General features: G+C 42.9%; 11 protein-coding genes across 11 annotated transcripts; 5 read left to right on the forward strand and 6 right to left on the reverse strand.

Moving 5' to 3' along the window:
• Positions 1–81: 81 nt before the first annotated feature.
• On the reverse strand, positions 82–1,116 carry BCIN_12g02580 (hypothetical protein). Its single transcript, XM_024696327.1, has 2 exons — positions 997–1,116; positions 82–938 (listed from the first exon to the last, which is right to left on the reverse strand). Exons 1-2 carry the CDS (start codon positions 1,050–1,052, stop codon positions 305–307), a joined length of 690 nt encoding a protein of 229 aa, XP_024552135.1. The 5' UTR covers positions 1,053–1,116; the 3' UTR covers positions 82–304.
• Positions 1,117–1,364: 248 nt separating this feature from the next.
• Positions 1,365–2,801, reverse strand: BCIN_12g02590 (hypothetical protein). The gene is made up of 4 exons (XM_001558068.2): positions 2,600–2,801; positions 2,298–2,540; positions 1,989–2,245; positions 1,365–1,904 (listed from the first exon to the last, which is right to left on the reverse strand). The coding sequence occupies exons 1-4, from the start codon at positions 2,701–2,703 to the stop codon at positions 1,816–1,818; spliced, it is 693 nt and encodes a 230-aa protein (XP_001558118.2). The 5' UTR covers positions 2,704–2,801; the 3' UTR covers positions 1,365–1,815.
• A 351-nt stretch (positions 2,802–3,152) lies between these two features.
• Positions 3,153–4,675, reverse strand: BCIN_12g02600 (hypothetical protein). The gene is made up of 4 exons (XM_001558069.2): positions 4,181–4,675; positions 4,015–4,076; positions 3,612–3,959; positions 3,153–3,524 (listed from the first exon to the last, which is right to left on the reverse strand). The coding sequence occupies exons 1-4, from the start codon at positions 4,321–4,323 to the stop codon at positions 3,238–3,240; spliced, it is 840 nt and encodes a 279-aa protein (XP_001558119.2). The 5' UTR covers positions 4,324–4,675; the 3' UTR covers positions 3,153–3,237.
• A 27-nt stretch (positions 4,676–4,702) lies between these two features.
• BCIN_12g02610 (hypothetical protein) lies at positions 4,703–6,169 on the forward strand. The gene is made up of 3 exons (XM_001558070.2): positions 4,703–4,941; positions 5,061–5,188; positions 5,257–6,169. Exons 1-3 carry the CDS (start codon positions 4,894–4,896, stop codon positions 5,327–5,329), a joined length of 249 nt encoding a protein of 82 aa, XP_001558120.1. The 5' UTR covers positions 4,703–4,893; the 3' UTR covers positions 5,330–6,169.
• A 2,064-nt stretch (positions 6,170–8,233) lies between these two features.
• BCIN_12g02620 (hypothetical protein) lies at positions 8,234–8,908 on the forward strand. The gene is made up of 2 exons (XM_024696328.1): positions 8,234–8,546; positions 8,606–8,908. The coding sequence occupies exons 1-2, from the start codon at positions 8,475–8,477 to the stop codon at positions 8,798–8,800; spliced, it is 267 nt and encodes an 88-aa protein (XP_024552136.1). The 5' UTR covers positions 8,234–8,474; the 3' UTR covers positions 8,801–8,908.
• Positions 8,909–9,192: 284 nt separating this feature from the next.
• Bcemc4 lies at positions 9,193–10,391 on the reverse strand. Its single transcript, XM_024696329.1, has 3 exons — positions 10,075–10,391; positions 9,671–10,017; positions 9,193–9,620 (listed from the first exon to the last, which is right to left on the reverse strand). The coding sequence occupies exons 1-3, from the start codon at positions 10,210–10,212 to the stop codon at positions 9,548–9,550; spliced, it is 558 nt and encodes a 185-aa protein (XP_024552137.1). The 5' UTR covers positions 10,213–10,391; the 3' UTR covers positions 9,193–9,547.
• A 78-nt stretch (positions 10,392–10,469) lies between these two features.
• On the forward strand, positions 10,470–13,516 carry Bcapl1. Its single transcript, XM_024696330.1, has 5 exons — positions 10,470–10,799; positions 11,053–11,237; positions 11,294–11,369; positions 11,422–11,786; positions 11,836–13,516. The coding sequence occupies exons 1-5, from the start codon at positions 10,761–10,763 to the stop codon at positions 13,286–13,288; spliced, it is 2,118 nt and encodes a 705-aa protein (XP_024552138.1). The 5' UTR covers positions 10,470–10,760; the 3' UTR covers positions 13,289–13,516.
• Positions 13,517–15,588: 2,072 nt separating this feature from the next.
• BCIN_12g02650 (hypothetical protein) lies at positions 15,589–16,612 on the forward strand. The gene is made up of 2 exons (XM_001558075.2): positions 15,589–16,187; positions 16,294–16,612. The coding sequence occupies exons 1-2, from the start codon at positions 15,875–15,877 to the stop codon at positions 16,464–16,466; spliced, it is 486 nt and encodes a 161-aa protein (XP_001558125.1). The 5' UTR covers positions 15,589–15,874; the 3' UTR covers positions 16,467–16,612.
• A 335-nt stretch (positions 16,613–16,947) lies between these two features.
• On the reverse strand, positions 16,948–18,236 carry BCIN_12g02660 (hypothetical protein). Its single transcript, XM_001558076.2, has one exon. It carries the CDS (start codon positions 17,964–17,966, stop codon positions 17,115–17,117), a length of 852 nt encoding a protein of 283 aa, XP_001558126.2. The 5' UTR covers positions 17,967–18,236; the 3' UTR covers positions 16,948–17,114.
• Positions 18,237–20,151: 1,915 nt separating this feature from the next.
• Bcaim7 lies at positions 20,152–21,411 on the forward strand. Its single transcript, XM_024696331.1, has 4 exons — positions 20,152–20,280; positions 20,338–20,440; positions 20,659–20,792; positions 20,845–21,411. Exons 1-4 carry the CDS (start codon positions 20,278–20,280, stop codon positions 21,037–21,039), a joined length of 435 nt encoding a protein of 144 aa, XP_024552139.1. The 5' UTR covers positions 20,152–20,277; the 3' UTR covers positions 21,040–21,411.
• Positions 21,412–21,815: 404 nt separating this feature from the next.
• Positions 21,816–24,098, reverse strand: Bcjen1. Its single transcript, XM_024696332.1, has 4 exons — positions 23,721–24,098; positions 23,433–23,651; positions 22,724–23,377; positions 21,816–22,659 (listed from the first exon to the last, which is right to left on the reverse strand). The coding sequence occupies exons 2-4, from the start codon at positions 23,634–23,636 to the stop codon at positions 21,967–21,969; spliced, it is 1,551 nt and encodes a 516-aa protein (XP_024552140.1). The 5' UTR covers positions 23,637–23,651; positions 23,721–24,098; the 3' UTR covers positions 21,816–21,966.
• Between the last annotated feature and the right edge of the window lie 1,612 nt (positions 24,099–25,710).

Genomic DNA, 25,710 nt, shown 5'->3' on the forward strand with positions numbered 1-25,710 from the left:
TGTTAGTCATCTTAAGAAATGTCGACTAAATTCTTTCATAGTAAAAGTTTGAGCTTTGCAGTTATCTTAGGATATAACGAGTGGGGGCTTTCATATTGATTTCTGCAAGCGAAACATTCCAGGACATTACGATTAAAAGTTTAATTTTAGTAGGTGATAGATGAACTCTGCCCACTTTCATGCTTCAAATCACCAGAAGTTGAGTATATCTTTGAGCAACTACGCAAGTTTATTAATGTATGTCTAGCTATGGAATAACGAGACTGAAAAGTATAGCAGCAAGTATTTTTTCATGCCTGCTATACTAATGTGCACCACGAACATCAGGAATTTTCTCAACTATCTCACCTTCATCTACAGTGATTCCTATACCTATCTGTACCCCTCTAAGCACATCAGCGTTTCTGTCTATGTAAGCTCTATTTCCAATTTTTGCATCTTGCCGAACTTTGGCATCCCCCTTGATCACAACCGTCCGACCGAGCTTCGCTCCATTGAGAACCCACGAGCCTTTGCCAATTCGTGTTCCATCTCCAACATGCACCTCACTCTGTATGAGTGCACCGGCTTCGATGGATACATTCGCCCCAATAATACAATATGCTCCAATTATCACTCCAGCGCCAATTTTCGACTTTTCACCTATCGAAGTTGCTTCACCAATGATAATCGATTTCCCAACCTTCACATCAGATTTGATCTTAGTGTTTTGCAAGATACTCACGTTCTCTTCAACTTGCGTGTAATGGTCGAGTTTTACATTGTCCCCAAGGCAGACATTTGCTTTTATATGCAATTTAGATCCAAGTTCGCATCCAGCGCGGATTTTAATAGGTCTTATTATATGGTCGACAGCACTGCCTGAGTTAAGAATGATGTTATCACCAAATAATATTCCTGTGGAAATGTTGTTGGGCGAATTCAAGGCCAACTGACGTCTATAGGAAAAGATTAGCAAACTAGAACTGCTAGCTAAACGGATTCTGGAGATTCTACTCTCTAGCTGTTGTGATTGTATGCAGGGACTGCTCATTTCTGAGAATTCTCGTCATGTTTGGTGAAACCAGGTATTCCAAATTCGACAAAATTATTGTATGTATGAAAAATATTGTTGTCAGGTCTCGATATCTTTGAGTAGTAATTGATGTAAGCAAAAAAGAAGAGGAAAGGAAGGAAAACCTTCAATCCTTATCAAGGTCATAGTTGGCTCCTATTCGTGATTCATCTCCCGAGTCGGTAGACTCACCATGCTCAACTCATACACACAACTCCTATTGATGAGTATTTTTGAAATCATACTTTTCGTATCATGAACGGCATGTGTCTGGAAGGTGAAGCCATGGAAGGGAGTGAATGACACGAGATGGAGTGAAATTGTTTTCTTTTAAATAATTTTTCTTATGTTCAAGATAGGATATTCTCCTTTGGGAGCATGAAGAATACGCAAGAACCGAGATTTAATAAATCCCCTCCTCACATATAAGCACAGCAAATCCAAAAATCCAGGTTATCTACGAAATAAACATCGTACAAGAGTAATTGGATTTTCAATACTGTCTTAAATATCCAATCGCTGCGGCAATCCGTAAATAAATGGCTTTCAGATATTGCGATACCACAAACCTTCTTGCCTTTCAACGTCATTCTTGACTATATGTGCAGACTAGATGCAACTATAGAAAGAAGCCCGAAAATATCAACGATGAAGAACCATCGAGGTAACAATATTACATATGTAGGTATTTACCTGACCGCAAATACCCTCCACACCCCCTAAAGCCCAAAAATGATATGTCACCCAGATGGAAAGAAGTATCAAAGTCGAAGAATGTTACTTTGGCAACATGGCTCCATTATCAAGCCTCCTAATGATCTTGGCAGGTACACACCACCAACAAGACAATCTGTACACGCATCAATATTTCAGTGAACCGATTCCCCAGCCCGACAAGGCTGAAAGACCCAATTGAAATAGACGCAGTACTTACTTGCTTCAACATCCTTGACGACAACAGCCCCAGCTGCAACCGTCGATCCATTACCAATAGTAACCCCTGCAACTATAACTACTCTTCCCCCAATCCAACAATCATCGCCAATAACTATTGGTTTTGCATAAGATCCTATTTGGCTTTGTTTCCTCGACACAGGGTCAACTTCATGCGCATCGGTGCATATACAGACACCAGGCCCAATGAGAACACGGTCGCCAATTTGAACGGGTGCGCTATCAAAAATCGAAACACTGTAATACCATGCTTAGTAGAATCTTGGCAGGATAACAGCATGTTACATACTCCCTGTTGATGTAGACATTTTTACCAATAAAGGTGTTGCAGCCCCAGGTACAGAATAATGGAGCCTCGATGTTGGTATCCAGACCAAGTTTGCCTAACAAGGTCTTGGCTACGGCCATTCGACGATTTTTGAGGTCGTCAAGAGTATCATCATCGTTTATGGAGTTGTCGTTAAACTTAAGTAGATGCCGACGAACGTTCAACTTAAATTTTGGCGTACAATCGGCTAGACATGCCTTGAAACTAGAAGCCACAAGAGTTAGTGGTTACATTAACGTATTGTTGAGTCAAGAGGTACTGACTTCATTCCTGAAATCATCCTCTTGAACTCATCACACATAGGCTTCGGAATGTCGGCACTTTCGACCATTTTTATCAATTCTTGGTTGAATCTTACGGCCGCCATGATGCTGTTCCCTCTTAAAGCTAAGTAGAAAAACAAAAGACATTTTCAAGGTTTATGAAGGCACTGCAGAGAAATCAAGTTAATCACATTCCTCTACCGTACCTCAGATTGATATGGCGTGATAATTCAATAAGGAAGGTTGAGAGCCAGTATATCTAACATTCAGATTTTAAGTTGGTAAGGAAAATAGTGTTTGTGAACCAATGTCGGAATACCAACTGGGTCATTTGACATTGAAAGAGCTGAGAGAATACAACCACTTAGCGTAGAACATTTCGTTCCTTTTTCGTAATTGAACATAGAATTTAGTGGAATCATGAATCGTGAATCATGAAGCCAGGAAATTTCCTTGTACAACACTTTAGAAACAGAATTATACTTGAGTGTGACCAACCTTTTGTGTGTGAGAAACTTAACATAACGGAAAAAGAAATCATCAGAATTCGAAATAGAGTTGATATTTTGCTGACCCAATACCAATAGAGATGGATGTCCCCTAAACGCCATGCTCCGAATTTTAAAGATAACTATTCGTCACAATTCTTTTTCTTTCTTCGCCTTCTCGGGTCGCTCTAACAAATGCTCCCGACCCGTGACAGGTGCGTTACCTACGGCAGGCTTACCGCCGAAGGTCTCGAAGCCTTTATGGAATACAAATTCAACTGCTTCCTCGACAGGCTTGTCAAACAAGAAAGGTAAAGCGGGTACAGCAGCCAGCCCCAAACCTATGGGTCCCCATGTTCTAATCCTTACATTCTTGACATTCTTCATGTATTTACCGGAATACCGCACAATGGAATGAATGGTAAAGGCAGGTAGACCTGGTTGCGTTAGTGATGGATCCTTGGCGGAACTCTTCTAAAATCAATATTGGTAGGAATACGAAAAAGAAAAATCAATGCACCTACCCATTGAAGCAATTCCTTGGAATAGGGCACGCTGTGCCATTACTGTCCTATAGTCTTCTAGTGGTGCAACTTGACGAGGTTTTAGTGACACCCCGCTCTCATTGGCGACTATCTTAAGATCGGTTTTTGCATCATTGTATCGATCGTGCATAGCCTCTCGTGGAAGTTCCGGATGCAAAACTTCCTGATTCCTACAGTATGCCTTGTATCCCTCATGTGTGACATCGCCAATGAGATAGGCCCATGAAACGCCATAAGCTGCTCGAACCCAGTTTGGATGAGCTACCGGTCGAAACGACTCCCCGATGTCTGATGTATAAGCTACATATCGTTGCGCAGATAATAGGGCTATCAGAAATCTTAGCCATAATTCTAGGACTGCATGCCGTATGAAATGACTGACCTGTTCGAATGCGAGTAGCATATGCCGCGTATCTAATATTGCTTTCGGTGGTCTGAGGAGCGCTGTCGCATGTCAATTAGCATTTTGTGATTAAAAGTGCTTCGCGAGTTCATGTGAATCCCGAGTGAAAGAGGCTAGCTAGGACAGGAGTCGCATGGGTACATACTATCCATCATAAAGCTCATCATAGAAGTTATCCTCGGTATCTGCTTTATCTACGATTTTTTGCAATCCATCAGGAAGCTTTTCCACGCCCGGGAGACCAGTAGGGGGTGGACCTCGAGAGTTACTGCTATCCTTTCCGGCCATTTTTCGATCTTATAATGAGATTGAAGTAGAAAATAGTGAAGAGTGAACAGTGAACGGTGAACAGCAAACGGTGTATCAGCTAGCTCTGAAGATCGAATTAGTTGTTTTAGTTGTGAAAAGAGGATACGTTGTACGTTTGAAAGATTCCAAGACTGATGTCTTCTGTCGCGTTCCTTTTCTATGGCCTCGGACGGAAGAACTCGTCAAGTGTTAACCGGTGTTCTCGTCTGGTTCTGGCATGGGGAAATGACGATACCCACGAGTGGGGGATTGATTGTTCCTGGTACTCCTCCAGTTCCTAGACACTAAAAAGGTGGAGTGGAAAGCTGGAAGCGGAGCTCTTTTGCTTGCCTCCTTGCTTTGTTCTGTCCCTCAAAGCGGGACGGGAAGACAATCGGCATTTCGGAATCTTTCGGTACGCGCTTGGCGCTTAAATCGCCTAGCTTGGAAATTTGTATGGCTCCAATTCAATCAATCTGTACCGGATCAATACTATCACGAACCTTCACTCCGTCACCGCAAGCATATTCGAACAACTATCGATTTAGTCAAATCTTCGAACTCGTCAAAATGGTTTCCTACTACCAAATCGCCGGAAAGCAAGTTGGCTCCCACTACGTAGGTGGCCTATTCCGAAGTTCTCTACTCACAATCTTTGATTTTTCCTGCATGCAATTGTAGAGGCTACGCATCGAGCAGAAGTCAAGGAGTAGTACTAACAGGAATTGCGATACTAGTTAGCTATGGCAGTTCTCGGTTCGATGGCTGGACTCGTCACTTTGTCCACTCGTGGTGGATCTGCTGCAAAGAAGGAGTCAACTCCACCAATTAACGCCAAAAGCCCAGATGAGGAGAAATACATTAAGTAGGTTCAATGAAAGGATCTTTTGATCTCACGGGCATATATCATTTGCATGCTCTAACATCTACTAGGGACTTCATGGCAAGCATCGAGGGAAGCAAGAATGGAAACAACGCAGACTCGAAGAAGGATGCGGGACATTAAGGATATATCATGAATTGAAAATGAGCGGCTGAACTTTCTTGCCAATCGACTTCGCAGGTTCGGGTGTAAATATAGAACGCGGTCACAAACCCATCAAACCGAGCAGACATGCAGATACCATGTTAAGATCCGAATCCCATGTTCTTCCTGACATTCCCTACCCCCATCTTCATACCAATTACCCGTAAATGAGTTTCAAGAGGACTTGATATGTACTTGCATTGATTGGAAAGAAATATCGGTGTTGTGATCAAAGGGCTTACATTCCCGCAGCCATTAATAGGCATTATTCGCAGGTTCATGATTTACTGTTTTTCACTTCAGTTCACGGTTAGTGCCTTGTCAGCTTTTGTTTACAGTCAGCTTCTCAAGCTATTTTATAAGAGTTGCTTGTTTGTGGATTCTGTTATCCACTCGATAGGATAGTCTCTTATACTCTCGATCCTATTGATGATGAATCTTTATTTGAGATGTTTTCAGTATTCCCTCCAAATCCATGCCGAATACCGGATTCTTGATTCATTTGTTAGAAAATCAGACATTCGAAAAATCAAATTTCTTTTTCTATTTCCTTGCTTGATTCACAGAGCGATGAGAAATACGAAAATGGTTCTACTCACCCCACCCAACCCCTCCGCTTAACTTTTACTGTACTCAGCATTTCCATCAATTAACAACTACCAAGTCTTTTCCTACGGTCTACAAACTTCAAAGGCTACTCTAGATTAATATTAGACCCTAGTAAACCTTTCCCGTCCAGTTGCCAAGCACTATGCAGCCTCAGCAATGAAATCATGTCAAACAGCAAGGTCAAAAGCACGGTCCAAATAACTTCAACCAACCACCAACCTTTGTCAAGTAGAATCAAGGTTGATTTTAGGTTCAGATAAAAAAATTGGTCTGTTGGCATCATACCATCCTTTAAGACTGACGAGAGAAGCTTCCCTCAATCCAATTGTGAGTACTCGGGATCAACCAATCATACAACGAGACTAGAGATCTGTGGATATGAGGTCTAAACAAGCCTGTTGATGAACATGTCCTGTGGCTGAAATATATTTTCTGTCGATATGCATGTTCTAGATTGACTATTGGGAATCACATGAACCCTCGTTTCTTATCCTGAAGTAGATCTGTAGTTGTATAAAAGAACCGCAATTCATCACCAAAGTTTAGTTCAATACCAAGCTATCAATCAACACTTTACTTTACACTCATATTCAACTTCCGTAGTATACACTATTCTCGTCATAAACCCATTTAGCCCGGAAGTGTCTTTCCTAGAATCTCCTTTGTTTCACCACCTATAACATGCCACCATAAACCAGCAAGCAAGATCGACTACCCATATCGAATTCCTCCTCCAGATCGCAATGCACCAGTATGTCACCCCCACTTCTCACACACTCTTCCCAAATGAATTTCTTCCCACACACAACAAAACTAATCAAACCCCACAGGAGTACCGGGGCTCCAAGAATGCGGAAAAATATGCACAACACCGCTATCACTGGGTAGAACTATCTTCATAGAATGATACTGAAGAAGGGCAAGCTGAGAGAAGGGAAGAGGAAGAGGAAAGAGCGGGAAAGAAAAGGGCAGAAAAGAAGCAACAGAAAGAAGAGAAGAAGATTGACAAGGAGAAGGATAAGAAATACAAAAAATCTGGAGAGTCGAGCAAAGGACAGAATGAGGAGCGCCACCGTTTGCTGGGTGGTTCAAGGGGAAGGTAGACATTGTGAGGCATTTTTGTTGGACGGGGCCTAATGAAACGATGTTTTTTTTATGCTCTTGAGTCCTGGCTGTACCAGGCTAAAGTTGAGCTTGAATAGAAGATCATAGCAGGGATTTATATAGGCTCAAATATCATTCATTGTTTGACAGGATAACTAATTACATATGGGGAAGCAAGATTTCATTATGGCCCTCATATCTTATCAAGCTCTCCGCCTCTGTCGCCAGCCGTCTATGTCAAAAAAAAAAAAGTATTACTATCCTGTGTCATAACTACGACTTGGTCGTTTGCACCCCAAGAAACTCCAACCCGCAACTTTACTCGGAGGTCTCCAGACCCAGCTCATGAAACAGAATATTTTGAGCGTTGCCCAAGAATCTACCCGAGAAGGTAGCGATGTGAGTGAAGGATTTTGTGAGCCCATCTAGTCTGCTCTATATGCATTTAAACCATCGAAATTTGAATCCGACCACATTCAAATAAATTATCCTTGACAGTATATGAGAGCTGTCTTTGGGGGCTCGTCGGTGAAGTTGTTTTGTCATTCAAAAATGACCATGAAGCGAAACGACGGGTTTGTAAAAGAAGGAAGTTAGGCTCTCACTGTAGTACTTTCAATCCAAAATCGAAGGAACATTCTCGGTCCAGATTGAAATTCGGAGGGATGGACGGAGGGAGGGATAGAGGGAATAAAAGATGGAGTGTGTGAACGGCAAGGTCGACGAAAACTAAAGTTATGTTCACAAATTAGATTTCAAAAGAAATCCCCAAGTTTTCTTATTAAAGAAAAGAATTAGGAAACCACAAATGCCAAGGAAATAACGGTCGCTTGATGCTTTCAGGGGCGGGACTTACACAAAAGCGCTTCTGGGAAGCATCATAATAAACAGTAAAATTTATTAGACAGTATTATTGCTGACCTCGGGTTTCATCTAGACTACTTTGATCAGTTGAAACTTACAAGATGGCTCTTGATACATTAGGGCGGTTGGAGTTTAAACGAATTGAAATTTGATAGGTGCTGAATCTAGGTCCTAGTATTGCTTTGACTATCCTATCGATGCCATCATCCAACACGTATTGATTCCCACTGCGTTATATAGAATCAATTGGTGAATGACCTTTGTACAAATTATAGATTCAAAGTTTGAGTTATTCACGGCCGTACTGGACATGTTCAATCAACACTTGATTTACGACCTAACCGTAGGCTAGATGAACTAGCCCCCTCTAGCTCCCCACCATCACCTCATAATGCAACATATATAAATTCTGAAGAACATTAATCTGGACTCCTTTAAAGTATCACTCTGCAAACATTTCACGACGACGGCAGATCTATCAGATTGATGATAATCTTTACACGACATATCACAGCTAGTAACTAGTATAATACTTTCTATAAAAAAAATGCCTTATTTTTCAAGCATCAGCGACACAATGTGGATGTGCTGTAATAACGCATCGAGGGATAATCAAGGGGTGAGTTCGTTCCTAGAAAGAATACAAGAGGTTAATATTGTGCTAACATGCGATTCAAGTGCGGCGAGCGTAACAAGATGACGCTGGACAAATGTAACAAATGTTCTCACAAAAAATGCGATAAGTGCAGGGTAACGAAATTGCAGATGTTGGTGGAGGACTTCATAGACACCGATAAAGTAAAGGAAGCGTTGGAGTCGCAATTAAAGGAAACTCCGAGAGGAAGATCTAAGGAAAAAGTAAATGCTATTTAAGGGCAGTGCTGGCCGACCGATATTTTGCGGGATTGGATTTTGTGAGGTTTCCAGCAAGATTGAAGGCATTCAAAATGTCAGATTATATTCTCAAAGAATCTAGAGGCAGGAACAGTAAGAAATTGCAACGAGAACTAGTCCCATTTAATTGGTCGAAAGATGGAGATAAGTTTTAAGGACAATCAGTGCGATGTGTGGAAGGGAATCTGTGCCTGCACTTGCAGATAGATCTATGACATGAATACAATCTCATCTAGAGTTTCAAGACTACCATCTGACATCGGGTTCGGGGTGAATGTAGGATAAGCACAGCATGGCATGGGTGCAATAACAAGTGTTGTGAGGATGATTGGAAAATCACGAAGTTTGATGGATATATTGACGTGCAACATTGCATCATTCGAACTCGACATTTGTATGTGAGGACACAATAGATGCCTCAAAAGTTAGAGGGTGGGATCAGGATGCACTAGTATGGAGTTTTGTACAGTGGCGTACCTCGAATGAGTGCATGTTCGATATTCCAGATGGTGCAACATAAGGCTTTCACTTTCCAACACTGCGCACGTATGTTGCGGGTAGTCTCTCTGCTGTGTTTTGTTTGAAATTTGTACTATGTCGTTTGACAATCGCTTACGGGACTTTTGTTGCATCAGCGCGACATATACGCCCTGAGCCATGCTCTATTTGTTCATGGTTCCATGATATCCTAACGCCATAACGTCCATTCATCGCAAGCCAAATACCTCAGAAAGCCGGGATAGCTCGTTCTAGAGGATCCCTTACTGTCTCCCAAGCCAACCAATCCGACCTTGTAGTACTGCGGTGTCATTAGCATTTTACCCTGAGCCATTTGTACAGGCAACTTACGGTAGTAATCCCATTCCATTAACCTTCCATATTCCCAGCGCCAAAGCTATCACTTGACATGCAACATATGCCAGTTTAACTACACCTAATTTCCCTCTTGTTCCTTCGCTCTCAAAACGTTCAAATGCTTGATTTGTAGCCATGAGCCCCATCAGGGGATTTTTGAATGCCATAACCACCATCATAATGGAAAATATCTGAAGAGAATTTCCTGACATGTACATCATAATCGCCGTCATTGGAAGTTGTTTGACGGGGGCCAGAGCCACTTCCCATGCTTTCTTGAGCTTCAGTGTATCCATTTCGGCGGGAGTTGGAGGTTGTCGGGGGGTTTTGGTGGGTTGTTTCTGGTGCACATGATTTTAAGCAGACGGTCAATAGCATATGGGTTGGAAATGACATACTCGGCCTGAAGAAGAGGAAGCTGTGTATCCTGGAGGATCTGGAATGCCTGCTGATTTCGGCTTCGATAATGGTGGAGTATTAAGATCTACAACCCATTGAGGGGGAGGGGGAGGTGGTGACACCGCGAGCTCCGCCATTTTGATAAATTACGATTCGGTGGTTCGAGGATAGTCGAATAACTCCGTATTCTTTTTGGATTGTCGTCGTCGCACGTCGTGTCAAATCAGGTATCAAGGCAGAAACTACAAACAATAATGCCTCCCTAGTAGGTAGCGTAGCAAGGAAGGCGGTACACTGCCCATGGAACAAGCTTCCCACGCTAGCTTAAATCCGCGATCCCGAGCTTACTAGAGCCACCCCTTTAGGTGATCTTTACTTTCACGTCGTTCTCAAAGTCCGTTTGAACTCCACGGATTACCAACATTGCATTTACATTTGATGAAATTATATCTGCGAAATTGACGATTCCCCAAGTCGATGGAGAGATATCTGCGACAAACTCAAGTATTATACTGGCGGTGATTGTGGCGCATTGTCGATTTACCCTGTGGTGCCGGCTTGGGAAACAAACGATCTCAGTGGTCGACGAATTTCTTACAAGATTGAACTGGGAGGGGTTTCGTGTGCGATCGAGGATACAGCGATAAAGTCACCATACACACGAAGGGATTGAGGCTCGCACATCATGAGCTCAGGCGGGGGAGATGCGAAGCTCTTTGCAAGGGTATGTCACTTGGGTCAATTACCATACAATTTCACAGTTTATAATATCGTTTGCGCCTCGTCTTCCTTTCATGTGCCTGCCCGATCTGTTGCATGTTTGTAGCACCTGAGATGCTTGGGATCTTATAGTCTGCAAGATTTCAATCATCTCGGAGTTCACAATGAAAGCGCACCCTGCTATTATGTTTCTACCTTCCCACATACCACCAACCGGATATGGATCAGTTGGCTCACTTTATAATCGTTCTCCACAGGGCAAAGTCGCGGAACTAAGATTGGAATTGAATAGTGGTGGAAAGAAAGACAAGAACCATGCCGCGAAGAAGATCGCCCTGAAGAAGATTGTAGCCAACATGACCATGAGCAACAATGATATGGTCGCTCTGTTTCCAGATATTGTTGGGTGTATGCAAATACCCAGCTTGGAGATCAAGAAGATGTGGGTTTATTAATTATATTGACAGCCGCGCGAATGGATAACTGACGCAAACATAGGTGCTTCCTGTTTCTGGTGAATTATGCTCGAATGAAACCAGATGTCGCTATCAAGGCTTTACCTACTTTGCAAGAGGCAAGTTCCAAATCCCACACTGCCCTACTAAAGACTAATCATTGCGCATTAGGATATGAATGACTCGAATCCTCTTGTCAGAGCTCTTGCCTTGCGCACGATGTCATATATTCATGTCCGAGATTTTGTCGAGGCTACAGTACCACCTACAAAGCAACTCCTTCGAGACGCAGACCCATATGTTCGCAAGACGGCCGCTTTCTGTGTTGCAAAACTATACGACCACGATAGGCATTTGGTTGAAGGTTCAGATCTAATTGACAGGTTGAATTCGATGTTGAGGGACGATAACCCAACGGTTGTGGCTAGTGCATTGGCCAGCTTGATGGATATCTGGGAAAGGAGTGATGCTATTAAGTTGACTATTGACTACGGGAATGCCTCAAAGATGGTTCAAATTCTCCCAGACTGTTCTGAGTAAGCATCCTTTTCTCCAATTTCCCATTGAGCGACCTAACAGTACTAGGTGGGGCCAAACATATATCTTGGAAGCCTTAATGTCATATGTTCCACAAGACTGCTCGGAGGCTTTATTGCTAGCGGAGCGCATATCTCCACGTTTATCACATTCAAATTCTGCAGTCGTTCTTACCTGCATAAGAGTAGTTTTGTACCTAATGAACTACATTAATGACCAAAAGCAAATATCGGCATTATGCCGGAAGCTTTCGCCTCCTTTAGTCACTCTATTGGCGAAGGGTCCAGAGGTTCAATATCTCGCATTACGGAATGCATTATTAATATTACAAAGAAGGCCAGAAGTTCTACGCAACGATATTCGAGTATTCTTCTGCAAATATAATGACCCAATTTATGTTAAAGTTACCAAGCTGGAGTTGATCTTCATGTTGGCGAACGAAAAGAATATTCAAGAGGTGCTTACCGAATTGAGAGAATACGCCACAGAAATTGATGTCCACTTCGTCCGCAAATCAGTCCGAGCAATCGGAAAGCTTGCTATCAAAATCGAGCCTGCGGCTAGACAGTGTATTAATACATTACTGGAGCTAGTGGCCACAAAGGTCACATATATTGTGCAAGAAGCAACAGTGGTAATTCGAAATATTTTCAGAAAGTACCCTAACCAGTACGAGTCTATAATCGGTACACTCTGCGAGAATCTGGATTCGCTAGATGAACCGGAAGCTAAGGCTGCCATGATTTGGGTTATTGGGCAATACGCCTCTCGGATAGAAAACTCTGATGTCTTACTTGAAGATTTTCTCTTTTCATTCGCGGATGAGCCAGTGGAAGTTCAACTTGCTCTTCTCACCGCGACCGTTAAACTGTTCATTCAAAGGCCAACAAAGGGACAAGAACTTGTTCCTAAAGTGTTGAAATGGGCCACAGAAGACACAGATAACCCAGATTTGCGGGATAGAGGTTACATGTACTGGCGTCTGCTATCTTCAGATATGGCTACAGCCAAAGCTATTGTTATGGGTGAAAAGCCTCCGATCACAGCTGAATCGGAGAAACTCGACCCTGCCACTCTTGAGGAAATGTGCCTTAACGTTGGAACTCTCGCTACTGTTTACCTTAAACCCGTCCAACAAGTTTTCCGTTCCGCTCGTCCGCGTCGCCTTACAGACTCACCCGCTCTACAAAAGCAGCATCTTCCGAATGGGGATTTAGACGCGCAGAAATCACTTTCTGCATTTGGAAACTCTCAACCTATGATGAAACCCGGTGGACAAGGTGATCTCGCTGCAGCAGTCGATGCAGCAGATGCGTTCTTTGCCGGAGTTGGTCAGCAAATGGCAAGCATGAACTTGAATGGACAGGATGAAGGATTTGGTGGTAGCCCTACCGTTGGCAGAGGCGAGATGCAATATGTGGTTAATCAGAACGCACCCGAGCAGGTTTATCAACCTGCAGTAGGACAGGGTTCCAACGGTGATTTACTTATGTTTAATTGAAAGTTTTTAGCGACTTGTTTCTGCCATGGTATTCGGGGAAGGGTTTTAAGGCCAAACATATTTGTACTCGATATGTTATACTAAATAAATGGGAATCTTCTTTTTTCTTCAATTACTGTTCTTAACATTTAGGATAAAATAATTTCGAATAATTAACCGAGTAGCACACTTAGGATCGGTATCAATAGTCAGATTGTTATGGTTGTGAGCGATAATGAAAAACGAAGAAATGTGATCAAGGTATTCAATGCTCCACGTCTGAATGGAAGTTTCATAATACTTGTGCAGTCAGTACCCCGCGGAACCACGAAACCTGCGATATGCAACAAGAAGCTTCTTGACCGGGGTATTTGGTAACGTGTGTAACGTGTGTAACTGTTATTCTTGGCCAAGCGTTCTCCTTAACCGAGCTGAACCCTTTCATCCTCTCACAGGAGGTCTCAGTGCCACCAGCATCCGCCACATCATCCTTCCAAGTTTCATGGATGCATAGCTTTGGCGTTGATCACAGTAGTTTCCGTCACTAGAGCCGACTTTAACGCATGGAATTTCTATCACTTTTCACTCAGCTCATTAACCTGCATTAGTTTCCTATTTGGGACCCGACTTCAAAAGCTTTTGCAGCGACCGTAGTCATGATATACCCACTCCTCTAATTCCTCTCAGCACTCACCCCATGCGCGGATACCATTTTTAATTGTAGTCGTGCCACGTGCGAATTGCGATTCTTCTGCAAAACTGTACATTCGCGAGTTTGCAACAAGCAACGCGGATTTTCCACCATCGACTCTTCCGGCAGTCTATCTACCTAATATTACGACTCTGTCCCTTCCAATAGCGACTTGTGAACGCGTGGCTGAGTCTCTAGAGCCATTAGCAATGTTTGATGGCGAAGTTTCCGTCTTTCCTATGACCAGTTCTAGAAGTTCTTCATCCAGGACTTCGGCTCATCTTGCGCTTGTTTGAATTCTTTGCCTCTTAGTAAGGGATTTGAGGTTCCAGGGCATGTATTTTCTAATACCTTGTCTTAAGGGGAGCGAGTTGGAAACAATGAAACCCCGGACAGCGATTTCAATGACGACGGTAAAATGCCCCGATATCCTATCTTGATATTTAGAGCCCTGCCTGCTTTTTCAATTGATCGCTCTGCGGTCCCTATACAATCAGAAAACGCTATGATAGGTATTCAATAAGTTCTGCGAGGGCTTGAACAAAGGATTTGGAGGAGTGGAACTAATTTGGTCTCTAAACTGCAATTTTCAAACGCGCAACTCTGGTATGTGATGCAGCTTTCCGATACAGAAACTCGGAACGGAACTGTGCATTATGAAAGATACCTCAACATAGAGGGCATGCAGTCTTCAACTCGATTAAAGCTAATAGAATTTTATTTTCCGTAGAGTGTGTGCGTGTATTCCCTGAGAGGTAGTCGACCTTTGATACAAACACACATTTTCCAAAAGTAGTTTCCCGTAACAAACAGAAGTAGCCATGGCATAACATCCTTGAAATCTGCAAATGTTTACTTTTTACGGAATGTTACATTGTAAAACTTGCTTAGATGTTGGGAGCGGAAGCATACATAACCACAAAGGTTGCGGATCCTCAATACTTGTGATAACATTAGGAAACAGTCTGATCCGTCCAGAAAGTCATGGTATTCTCTCAAGCTCTAGAAAGCCCTATATACCCTGTGGTGGCCAAGTTAATACTTTCGACGAAAAGAAATTCAATATAAATCCCCATACAAATTTTAATATATATATTACATTTATAATATATTCTTTTTGTTAATAATGAAATAGTTCTTTTATTATTAATGAATATTCGCTACTTTAAATGGGATTCGTTTAGTATTGATTTTTAATAGAAAAAAAGAAAATGGGGATCCTGAAGAGCCTTAGAGCTTTCAGAATTCAATGAGTAAAAGAGTTGGAGGAAAGGTGGACGGAAGGGGAGCGAGCGTAAGAGCTAGGAGGAAGGGGGGAGTGAGCGTAAGAGCTAGGAGGAGGGGGGGGAGCGAGCGTAAGAGCTATGAAGTGGGTGAAAGGCATTAGCCGAAAGCTTAAAGGGGAGGGGAAGTGAGGGGTAAATCACTCACTTACTTCACTCTCAATTTCTTCTTCAATCAGAAGCTTTATTACTATACCATGCCATACAGAATGTACTGTTTATATGCATTTTCTACTTAGCTCTAATCTATATATTCATATTCAATTCAATTACTAATCGAATTCAATATGAATAAAGTATTGATCATCTCAAACTAGAATTCAAGAATTTCATTAAATCCCTTTTAAGTAAAGTTTTCTAATCATTTACGAAAGAAAAAGCCCCCTAATCAATAATTGAAAAACGCTTTTTTCAATACATTATAAAAATATTGAATATTTTCTGGGGCTGACAAAGCGGCCACTTCGTCAATCGCGGATTCTGCCACCACAGGGATATCTATAAAGATCTAATCTCAAGTTCTCGACTCGAGTTTTTATAAGCACAACGTGAATTGTGCCTCGTTCACTCTCGATCAACTTGCATGCTGAGAATAGTTTCTTCAAATAAGCCAACCAATCAATCACCATTCAAATGGCCGGTTTTCTCTCAATATTTCGAGGTGGCTGTAAAGCACTTTTTACCTCCTTGACTTCCGTCCGTTCCACCTTCAGAAAATGGTTCCGTCGTGAAGTTAGGCCAGCACTCCAGGGCATCATTTCCGCAATCAACCGTCTCTACTCTATTCATGTGCGTCCATTCGCATCACCCGTTGTTCAGTTCATCTACAACCACCCACTTTCAATAGCCCTTGGACTTCTGAGCATCATCGTGATTATCTGGCCTGGCATTGTTACCGCACCATTTCTTGCTCTCTTGGGTTTTATGGTTCTAGGCCCTGTTGCTGGTAATTAACTTCAAAATCTTCTAACGCTTCCATCGTGTCCCTCTTAATTGGCTTTTGCAAACTGTCCCTTCGTTTGAGATGATCGACTAACGCATGCGTACAATAGGATCTATAGCCTCGCTTACTCAATCGATCTTCGGGAACGTTGCTGCTGGTAGTGTATTCGCGGCTTTGCAAAGCGCTGGTATGGCAGGTTATGGGCTGGTGATAATTAACGGTGTTGTTATTGGGATCGCTGTTTTGGTCTTGGCTATGGTGATTATTCAATTTTATTGCTGAGAGGCAAATCTGAAAAGACAAGAATTTATGGTAGAGGAGTCGATTAAGTGGCTGTAAGTTATCATGAGATGGTCGACGCGGATAGTTTCAATGAGCCTTGTGTAGATGAGGAAATAGTAGTGAGGTATGTTTGAATTATTACTTCAGATTCAAGTCAAAGTTTTGTGCCATTCAGGCAAGTGATTACTCAGATGCAGTCGAGTCATTTTGAACAACCGCGATGAAGCAATACCTTTAGAGCTTGCTAGTTCTACAACTCTAGCCAGGTCTTTAAATAAAAAAAACTGTTAGCAATGCTCAATCAGTAGATTTTCAGCTTATAAATATGAAGATTTATCTTAGATTTGTCCATGAAGGAAAATCTATACCCAGTTTAAAATCGGGTGCCGAAATCTACGTGTCCGAGTACTGTCAGAAATGGAAGTAGAATGGCTCCTATGTTTATAGACGTTTCACACATCTCTTTTAATAGTGAAATTCATGAGAAATTGGAGCTGAAGAGCAAACTATGGCTTTGAAAGAAACTCATAAATTCGAAAAGAGAGTATTCTAAACTACACAGCTATAACGTCGAATCTCGCCGAGAAACAGGGTATTTAGAGTAAGGAAGCTAAGAAACAACGCCCGCAAGAAAGAACCCCAAGAATATCAATATGTCAAACTCATAAACCTTCCTTCCCATTCACTCCTCCCTCCATTTCTAATGCCTTCTTCATAAATCCACTTTCCAACTCCTCCTCGAGTTATCTGATAGCCAATCTCCAACTTATCTTCCCCTTCCTCCGTCTTCTCTACCACATCATTCTCTCGCTCGTCTTCGCTCTTTCTATCCGCAGCCCCAGGGAACTCCCATCCAATCTTAACCACTGTTCTCTTCGCTTCGCCATTGATCAACAAACTCGGCCTAACCGCCATCCACCTCTTTCCCTCTCCCTCTCCCGCCCACCTCACAATTTCCTCCTCCATTCGTATCTTGTCCTCAAAAGGAGTTTTTCCAAGACTATACAGCGGTCTCATCTTGCAAGGGATATCTCTTCCTTTCCTACTGATTCCTGTCGTGCTCACCACGATCACCTTTGTCTTCACGTTCTTTGGCCCATGTTCTACTTCTAGGGAATCCAATGTGCTCAAGATATTTTTGACACCATCCTGACAGAGAGTTGGATCTGACCATTTCATTGAGAAAGTCGAGGAACGGATGAGAGTCATGCCTAGAGAAGAGACGACGATATCGACGGGGAGATGGGTGGCTGGGTCGATAAGTGCGGATTTCAAGGCGGTGGCATCGCGGATGTCACCTTGAATGATGTGAAGGTTGGGGTAGATAGTTTTATTGGAAAATTGAGAGAGTTTTGACGGGGTACGACACAGGACATTGAGATGAGTGGTAGATGAAGAAGAGAGGATTTCGTTGAGTATTGCAAGCCCCGTGCCGCCCGTCGCACCAAAAAGGGCGATTGAGGGGTTAACTTGGGCTGTAGTGATAGACATGTTTGACATAAGAATCTTATTTGGGGTTTATGAAATGAAGACCGGGTGATGTGAAGAAACAAGCTTGAGATTCTTGTAGTTGAACTGTGAAATGAAGTGATGATATCGAAATTCAATGAAAGGAACATACCTCACTTTATACTCAATTAATTTAGTGTCGTGTACAGTTTTATAATTAGACATATCGCTGATCAGGTCAGATTCTAGGACGACGTCGTGAGGCACATTGTTACGCACGTAAACCAGCCGTATATTACGCGCGCAGAGGAAGCGAATTCCTTACGTCAAAAGGAGGTTTTACTCAAAACCCTCTAAGAGTGGGTCAGAGAGGTAAGACTGAGTGGTGGAATTGCCGTGGCTGTGCGTAACATTCCCCCGACTCCGTACGGAGTTAGCTGCGTGAGCTGAAATTGTCCCGGTCACGTGGTAAATGGAGGGGATACACTCCTGGGCTTATCTTTTCAGATGATTGGATCGCGATGTTCTAGATTCATTTCAATATCGGTACAGGCAAGGACGATTGAATGCTACTGAGGGAGAAGAGACCTCGCATTGCACTCCACATTTCGAATTATCCAATTGTCAGTACTTAAAGACCTGTGGGTACACACACACTCACAATTCAAGAGTTCTTTTTAAACCCAGAAGTGAACGTAGTATTGTGGGATAGAATTAGGGATCACTCACGGTTTCGATCATAAGAGTAGCTGAAAGGATATTAAAATTCTTATCTTCCATATCTCCCTTTTGAAAAGTCTTCTAGCCCACCCGATGGCCCCCTCAACCGAAAATTCCTCCTGCTTCAACAGACTCCGCACCTGGCCATTCTAGGATCAAATCCCCCGTTCTTAGCGGCCAAGCATACTACATTACCTAGTTTCCAATTACTATCTGGCACCATAGCTTCCCTCTTCTACAATTCCTCAATGACTCGTACAGCTATCCCAACCTCTATCCGTAGCACGTTCGAGTGTTAGTCTGAAATCTACACAACTGATTTCTGATCCGATGATTGCCAATTGTCGAGGTCATAAGGAAAGTTCAATGATAGCCACTGGTTGACGTGCGATGTCTGTTGTGAGACATGCTGTGATGAGTGCCTGTAATGATGTTAGTTAAAGCGTAACCAAGAGAAACGTAGAATTAGTTTAAAATTGGTCCGGTATTCTGGTTTCTTGGGAATGGAGACTTTTCCCATAAGAAAATCTACATGGACATATATACTGGAGATTTTTCAGTGAATGATGAAAGAGATAACATAATTCGCCTGAAAATGAAAGAACGGAGTTGTGGAGAGAATGATTAATCTTGTATCTCAATGAATAAAATGCTGGATAGTATGTCCGAGAAAGGCGTTAATGGGGTTTTGTTGCATCGATACTGCGGGCGTCGTTGATGATATGGAAGGTGGGTATCGTCGCATGAGACTTGTGAATAGAGACATATGAAATATTAGCTTTGGAATGGAGCAGGCATACTCCACAAAATTCTCTTCACATCGATAGAATCTGGAACTGTCAACACAAACAGATCCAACCTGTAAGCATTTCGAGATTCCGATCTTCTAAAATTTCAAAAGAGTAGCTGGCAAGATGGCGACGGTAGATCATTCGCTGGTCAATGCAAGCAAAAGAATCAGACTTTTTCCTGATCCCGTGTGGAGTCAAAAATTCATCATTTTTGGACGGAATCAATTTTTGGACTACCAATTTGCTCATCGTGCCATTACATCCGGCCACAGTCACAACCACCATGATGCTGATGTGAGAGTCTGTCACCGAGCGATATTGGACTGAAAATCATAGAGGTTCTCCTTGAATTTGACGATTACACAGAACTAACTGCGTGCAACATCACGCAAATACATTGACACTCCAGCCATGGCCATAAAGGCCGATCCGGAATACTGGGCCTGATAGATAGTCTGACTGCCCAGTGATGGAAACGGGTAGCAATTTGTATTTCTCAGCTAGTACCTCAATGTTGAATTGCTATCACCATACATGATATTGCTTGGTCCAATCAGTCTTGGTTCATGTGACCAGCATACGCAAATTTGACATTTTGTTGCATATCTTCCAAATGTGTTGGTTTTTTGGTGTTGTTCGTTCGTGTTTTGCTTACGTATCCGAGTTTTATCCGAGAAATGAAGCTAAACAGCCCACCTCTCGTCACCCATAACTTGTAATTTCCTGGTCTGACCGTCTATTTCATACCTCGACAGACAAGGAAATACCCAGCCCTTACTCGAACCTCGACCACAACTCTCTCCTTTGCACTCCTACCAGACACGTATATGTGATACATCGGCAACTTCATAATGGTAACATACCTTCTTCCTACTCCTCAAAACGCGCGATTAACCATTCGATCTATCTAGTCGTCAGAATCGCGCCTCTATACGTTCAGCACCGAGACGAAGGCACATCTACGTAAATTTAGACTCGGGACTTCGCGCGCAAGCGATCCTCAAGCTGTTATATGTTTGTCTCCCTCTCTTCTTTCAAAATGTTTGCATGTTCCTCCAACCAAACCCTACAATGATTACACACCAGTTGCACCACCACCTTCATATAGCCCTCGGGTTATTGCTGAGAAACAACTTTGACATTATTTAAATGAGTATGGGATAAACCATATCATCAAACTGCTACAGGATTACGCGATATGGAACGTCTGCTGATTCCCTCTTATCCCTTAGACTTTATTGATAAAAGCAATCTCGAAATAAAACAGGATGAAGATGGAACTGTATATAAAGATCTCGAATCTATAGGCGATGACCTCCCAGATCATTCACCTCGGTTTATCCTCCTAAGCTATCCTTGCACACTGGTATATCATCCCTTTCCTTCTCTTCTACCTATCAAAAGCTAACCTACCCTAGCCCTCCGGCCGTCTCTCCGTCCCATATGTCCTCATCTTCTACCTCCCACCTACAGTCAATGCCGAGCAGCGAATGTTATATGCTGGGGCCAAGGAGCTGATGAGGAATACTGCGGAGGTTTCGAAAGTCCTGGAAATTGAGAGTGTGGAAGATTTAGAAGAAATACCTGGTAAATTGAAGGGTGATGAGAGATAAAGGATGAATTTTGGATAGGAAATGAAACGGGTGATAATGGATAGTGATGAATCTTGGACGAGTAAGGACTCCTGGAATGATTCGGAGACCAAATGATTCGGCAGTTCGTGCTGTATCAGTTCGAGCTGTATCAGTGGAGCCTCGATATTGGATACTTTTATTGTCCAACCTTGTGTTTACTAGGTTAAGGACCTTTTGTGAGTAGTTCGCATCTGGAATTCCCCAAGGCAGGGAATACATGATGGAGTGCGGGTGAGACCTGCAAGACATAATATACCATTTTGTCAATTTGGGGGGAAAGGGGGGTTAAAGAGATCTCAAGATCCAACTATAAATACAACATTTACGTAATGAATAACACACATGCCATCACTCTCAACTGTTGACATTACACCTTTTCTTTCTATATTCATCAGGCCAAGTTTGACCATTAGTACGAATCACTCTTTTCACCAAGACCACTCTGAAGAATATGATGATTCGACAATGAGACTAACATTTTCGGCACTGAACTATTTGGGCAAAGGGTTCTTCCTCACCCTGTCAAACTCCTCGATAACGACCACCAGGTAGAGTTGGTCAAGTGTACACCTAGTAATTATATACTATAACTCTTTTCGAGCCAGACTCCTCCCAGTCAGCTTTTCAGACCCCACCCGGCAACTCACCGCGATAGTCTTCACTCAAGTTGTGTCTGTAAAGGGTGGTAGAAGATATATAAATGCACTGCAAGCCATGATGGGCAGAGAAGATGGAAATTGGCACGTTACAAGTAGTAAGATATAGTTCATTATGTCATAATTCATTTATCCTGTAGTGGAGCTATTTATTGACATATACCTGTACAATAATTCAAAAACTGTGTCCAAAGCAATTCATCCCTTTCGTACGTTCCACTTCACCCGTCGTTTCCCTCCAGATCTTTCTTCAATCAATGTTCCGCGCAGTTCCCTTCTCCAACCCTGCATCCATATCCTCAATTGATTCATTCTCCACGCCCCCGTTTCCCCTCATCTTCTTCATGCTCTTCTCAATTGTATCATGGCCTGCTGCCGCTGCCAAATCACTATCGTGTTGAACATCAAAGCTCCTTTTTAGATACTCCGGTCCCAAAAATGTCAATAAGATCACATAGGCATACACACAGCCCATGAAAATACAAATTACCTTTCCGTATTCAAAACGAGCTGTTTTGCCTTTAGGTGGAAGAGGGAATTTTTCTCCCAATTGGGCCTCGATAGTCGAACTAGCGGAGGAAACGAGATTCCCAAGTTGGTATGAGGTACCGACAACGAAGGTTCGGAAAGAGCCGGGAGAAAGTTCCATGAGATGGATGGGGATAACACCCCAGGCCCCTTGGACGCAGAATTGTTCGAAGAAGGCTGCGGCGATGATGGCGCTGGAGGAGGTGTATGTGTAGGGGTAGAGGAGAGCACCGCCGAGGATGGATATGACAATTATGGAGAAGCGACGACCAAATATTTGGGAACAGTAACCGACCAAAGTACCACCGGTCATAGCACCGAGATTGGCGACAACTTGAATGACGGTTACAGCGTTTGCGGAGAAATTGTATTGATTTTTAAGCATGGTTGGGTAGAGATCTTGGGAACCATGAGACTGGATTTGAGTTAGTATGAATACTGTAAAGTGTCTTGCGATCAGTGGTGAGGAGAGAGCTTACCATGAAGTTAAAACCAGCCATGAGAAGTACCAAGTAAATCAACAAGAGCCAATGCTCCCTCAATGCTACCTTTCCTTCAGCAATGAAGGTAGCTCCGATATTACCTCGCTCGTTTCGAACGAGAACACGCTCCTTGTACGCATCTGTTTCTGGAAGGCAGAGACGGAATATGATGATGAGAACAGGTGGGCCTGCACCGAACCAGAACAAAGGTCTCCATCCATGACTAGTAGTATTTACTAATCCTCTAGCAAAAGCTGTTGCGAGGAGATATCCAAAAGCGTATCCTTGTTGAAGTATACCAGACATCAAACCACGAGCTTCTTCGGGGCAATCTTCAAGTGCTGTAGCGGCAGCATTTCCATACAATCCACCCATCGCAATACCGAAGAGGGCTCTACACGCAAGGAACTGCTTGTAGGTTTGACAGAAACCGGTACCGAGTTCGAGGGCGATGAATAGAAGGTTGTTGACAATGAAGGGCCATTTTCGACCATATCTATCTGCTGCGAGTCCAAAGATAATAGAACCAACAGATCTCAACATGAGAACCAATGTAATACCCCATGTGATGTCCGTAGTAGTCTTATCAAACTCCTCTGCGAGGTCCGAAACAGTAAGACTAACTGTAAAGAAATCGAATGCATCCCAAGTCTAGGCAGAATAGTTAGCGGGAGGAAGCTAATGGTGTCAATAGTTCAGAACATACCCAAGCAACAAACGCCACAAGGAAGAATAGCCATTGTTTTCCATTCAACATAGCCAGAAGTTTGAATGGGTTAGGAGCCTTGTGCATAGGGGGCTTGAGTGTGGAAACTCGGGTCCTGCAATACTCCCCAATGGACATCTTCTGGGGAGATTCAGATTCGTCTGTCCGGCCATCATAGCCTGCAGCACCGTATTGGTCTGCCATGTTGAGCTTTGATATCTGCCACAGAGTTGTTAGCTTTTGATGTGAAATTCCTGCTGCGATTAGCAGGATAATTTATGTTCGTACCTGTCGATTCCCTTATTTTCTTGGTTCGAGTCTTAAGATAAGGTATCCAAGCAATTAAGTGATTGGGGTCGTTGCCAATTGGAAAGTAGAGTTACAATGTTCAGTAATCACTCCAACAGAGGAGTGATAGCACGTGTCAACACGAAGCTGGACTTGAAATAAATGAAGAATGAGGATGAGCTGATGAGATTATTTCAGAAATAAGAGGCGGGGAGCTACCTACTTATCTGTCTCTCATTGATACCGCACAAGTAGCACAAGGAAACGTTCCAGCGATAGTTAGACACCAACTTTTTTTACGATCTTCCATCTGCTAACCATGGATACATGCATGCCTCCATCATCTCCTCTAGGACTCTGATTCATCAGCTGATGATCTTAGCGTTCGAAAATGTTTGATTTGTTCTTAGCGCAGTCATTATCAATAGGAAATCCTAGCGCTCCCCGCATGGAGAATGGGGGAAAAGTGGAACGTAATCCAGTGAATGAGCTTGTTTGGTCCTGGTTTGGTTGCTATTCCTCGGCTGAATGCGGGCTTGCCATATGCTAGTTGGGTGTCAATATCTTCTTTTCTTCTGACTAGGGTATTTTTTTTGACATATGGCATGGACTCCTGCGATGATCAGTATCATAGCATTGCATGGCGAGCATGATCGAAACGGCGACAATGTAGACACAGACCAAGTCTCCCACTCTGTACACCAGATTTTGAAGTTATTGACTAATAGAAATATGTCTAGACTTTATCTCTAACGACCAATTCTCTAAAATGGTGTCGTTTTACTGACATTTTATCTGTGTAAGTGTGGGGATTCAACTGGCCACTGCCCTGGCTTGAGGCTTACTTAGGAGACTAAAAACAATATGCCGCAAATTTTCCAAGAGCTACCTCAAGTCTTAATTGTCCGATCCGAATGGAACGATGCATCCGCGCTCACTCTGTACTTATTAGGTAGGTACCGTACACACAAGGCAAGTCTACCGAGAACGCCTAATACGGAGTGAAAACAATACAACCTCGGAATTACAAATAGGTTGAAGATTCCAAATTCTTCTCCAGTATATAAAATTGGGATGCCGACGGTCTAATGGAACGGCGGAGTGCACACTTCTTTGGCAAACGCCTTTCGACCTCGCTGTCGTACTGTACTGGGTGATATTGTGAATCCGGTGACACCCCTGCTATTGATGGCGTCCGTCCTCAACACCCAGTCAGCATTGGCGTTGCGGTGTGAGCGAGAGAAAGCTGAATAGTTTCGGTACTTCATGATTCAATTCACCTTGGTATCTTGGAATTGTTTCAAGCTTTTATCACCAAGACGGAAGGCTTTGGAAGTGGTTCAGGAAGGGTTTTACTGCTCGACGAACCAAGAACTCCTTAAAAGATCTTTGGGAAATTAAACAAGTCTTGGGCCGACGTCGGAATACACTGCCTGCCAAAGTTTGATAGCTTCTTAATTTCCGAGTGTCAAAATGTGTCAAAATGTCATGTCAGTTTAGTACTAAAAGTAAGATGGACAGAGGTCGATCCTCTTGGGTATTGTTTGATATGTTGTTGCGTTCATTTTCAGTTTCTTCTCTGGCGTCTTGGTAAATTCTGGGCAAAAATCTGGGGTAGAGGGGTAAAGGATGATCTTTCAGAGAGTGTGTTTGACACGTTTTTTGCGTTCTTATTCATTCTCTTCTGGCGTCTTGGTATTTGCTGGGCAAAAAGCTGGGGCAGAGGGGCTCGGGGTAAAGATTTCGGTCAAGAATCTCGGCGTGGGTCGTGGAGACTCTGAGAGTCTGGGGATACTCTAGCGGTGTCTTGGGACCCGAGAGAGCCAACTTCATAATTCCAGCAGTGTTTCTTCTTTCTTGGCTCAATATTCGAACTTCAAAGGAATTTTTGAAACTATATCGAAATTTGATCACAAGTATCAAAGTTGAACAACAACAGTGTCATCACAATATTACCACACGTATGGATATTGTAACGTGGTACTCACGT

The sequence above is a fragment of the Botrytis cinerea genome, chromosome 12 (genome assembly GCF_000143535.2).
Source record: "Botrytis cinerea B05.10 chromosome 12, complete sequence".
NCBI classification, from domain to species: domain Eukaryota; kingdom Fungi; phylum Ascomycota; class Leotiomycetes; order Helotiales; family Sclerotiniaceae; genus Botrytis; species Botrytis cinerea.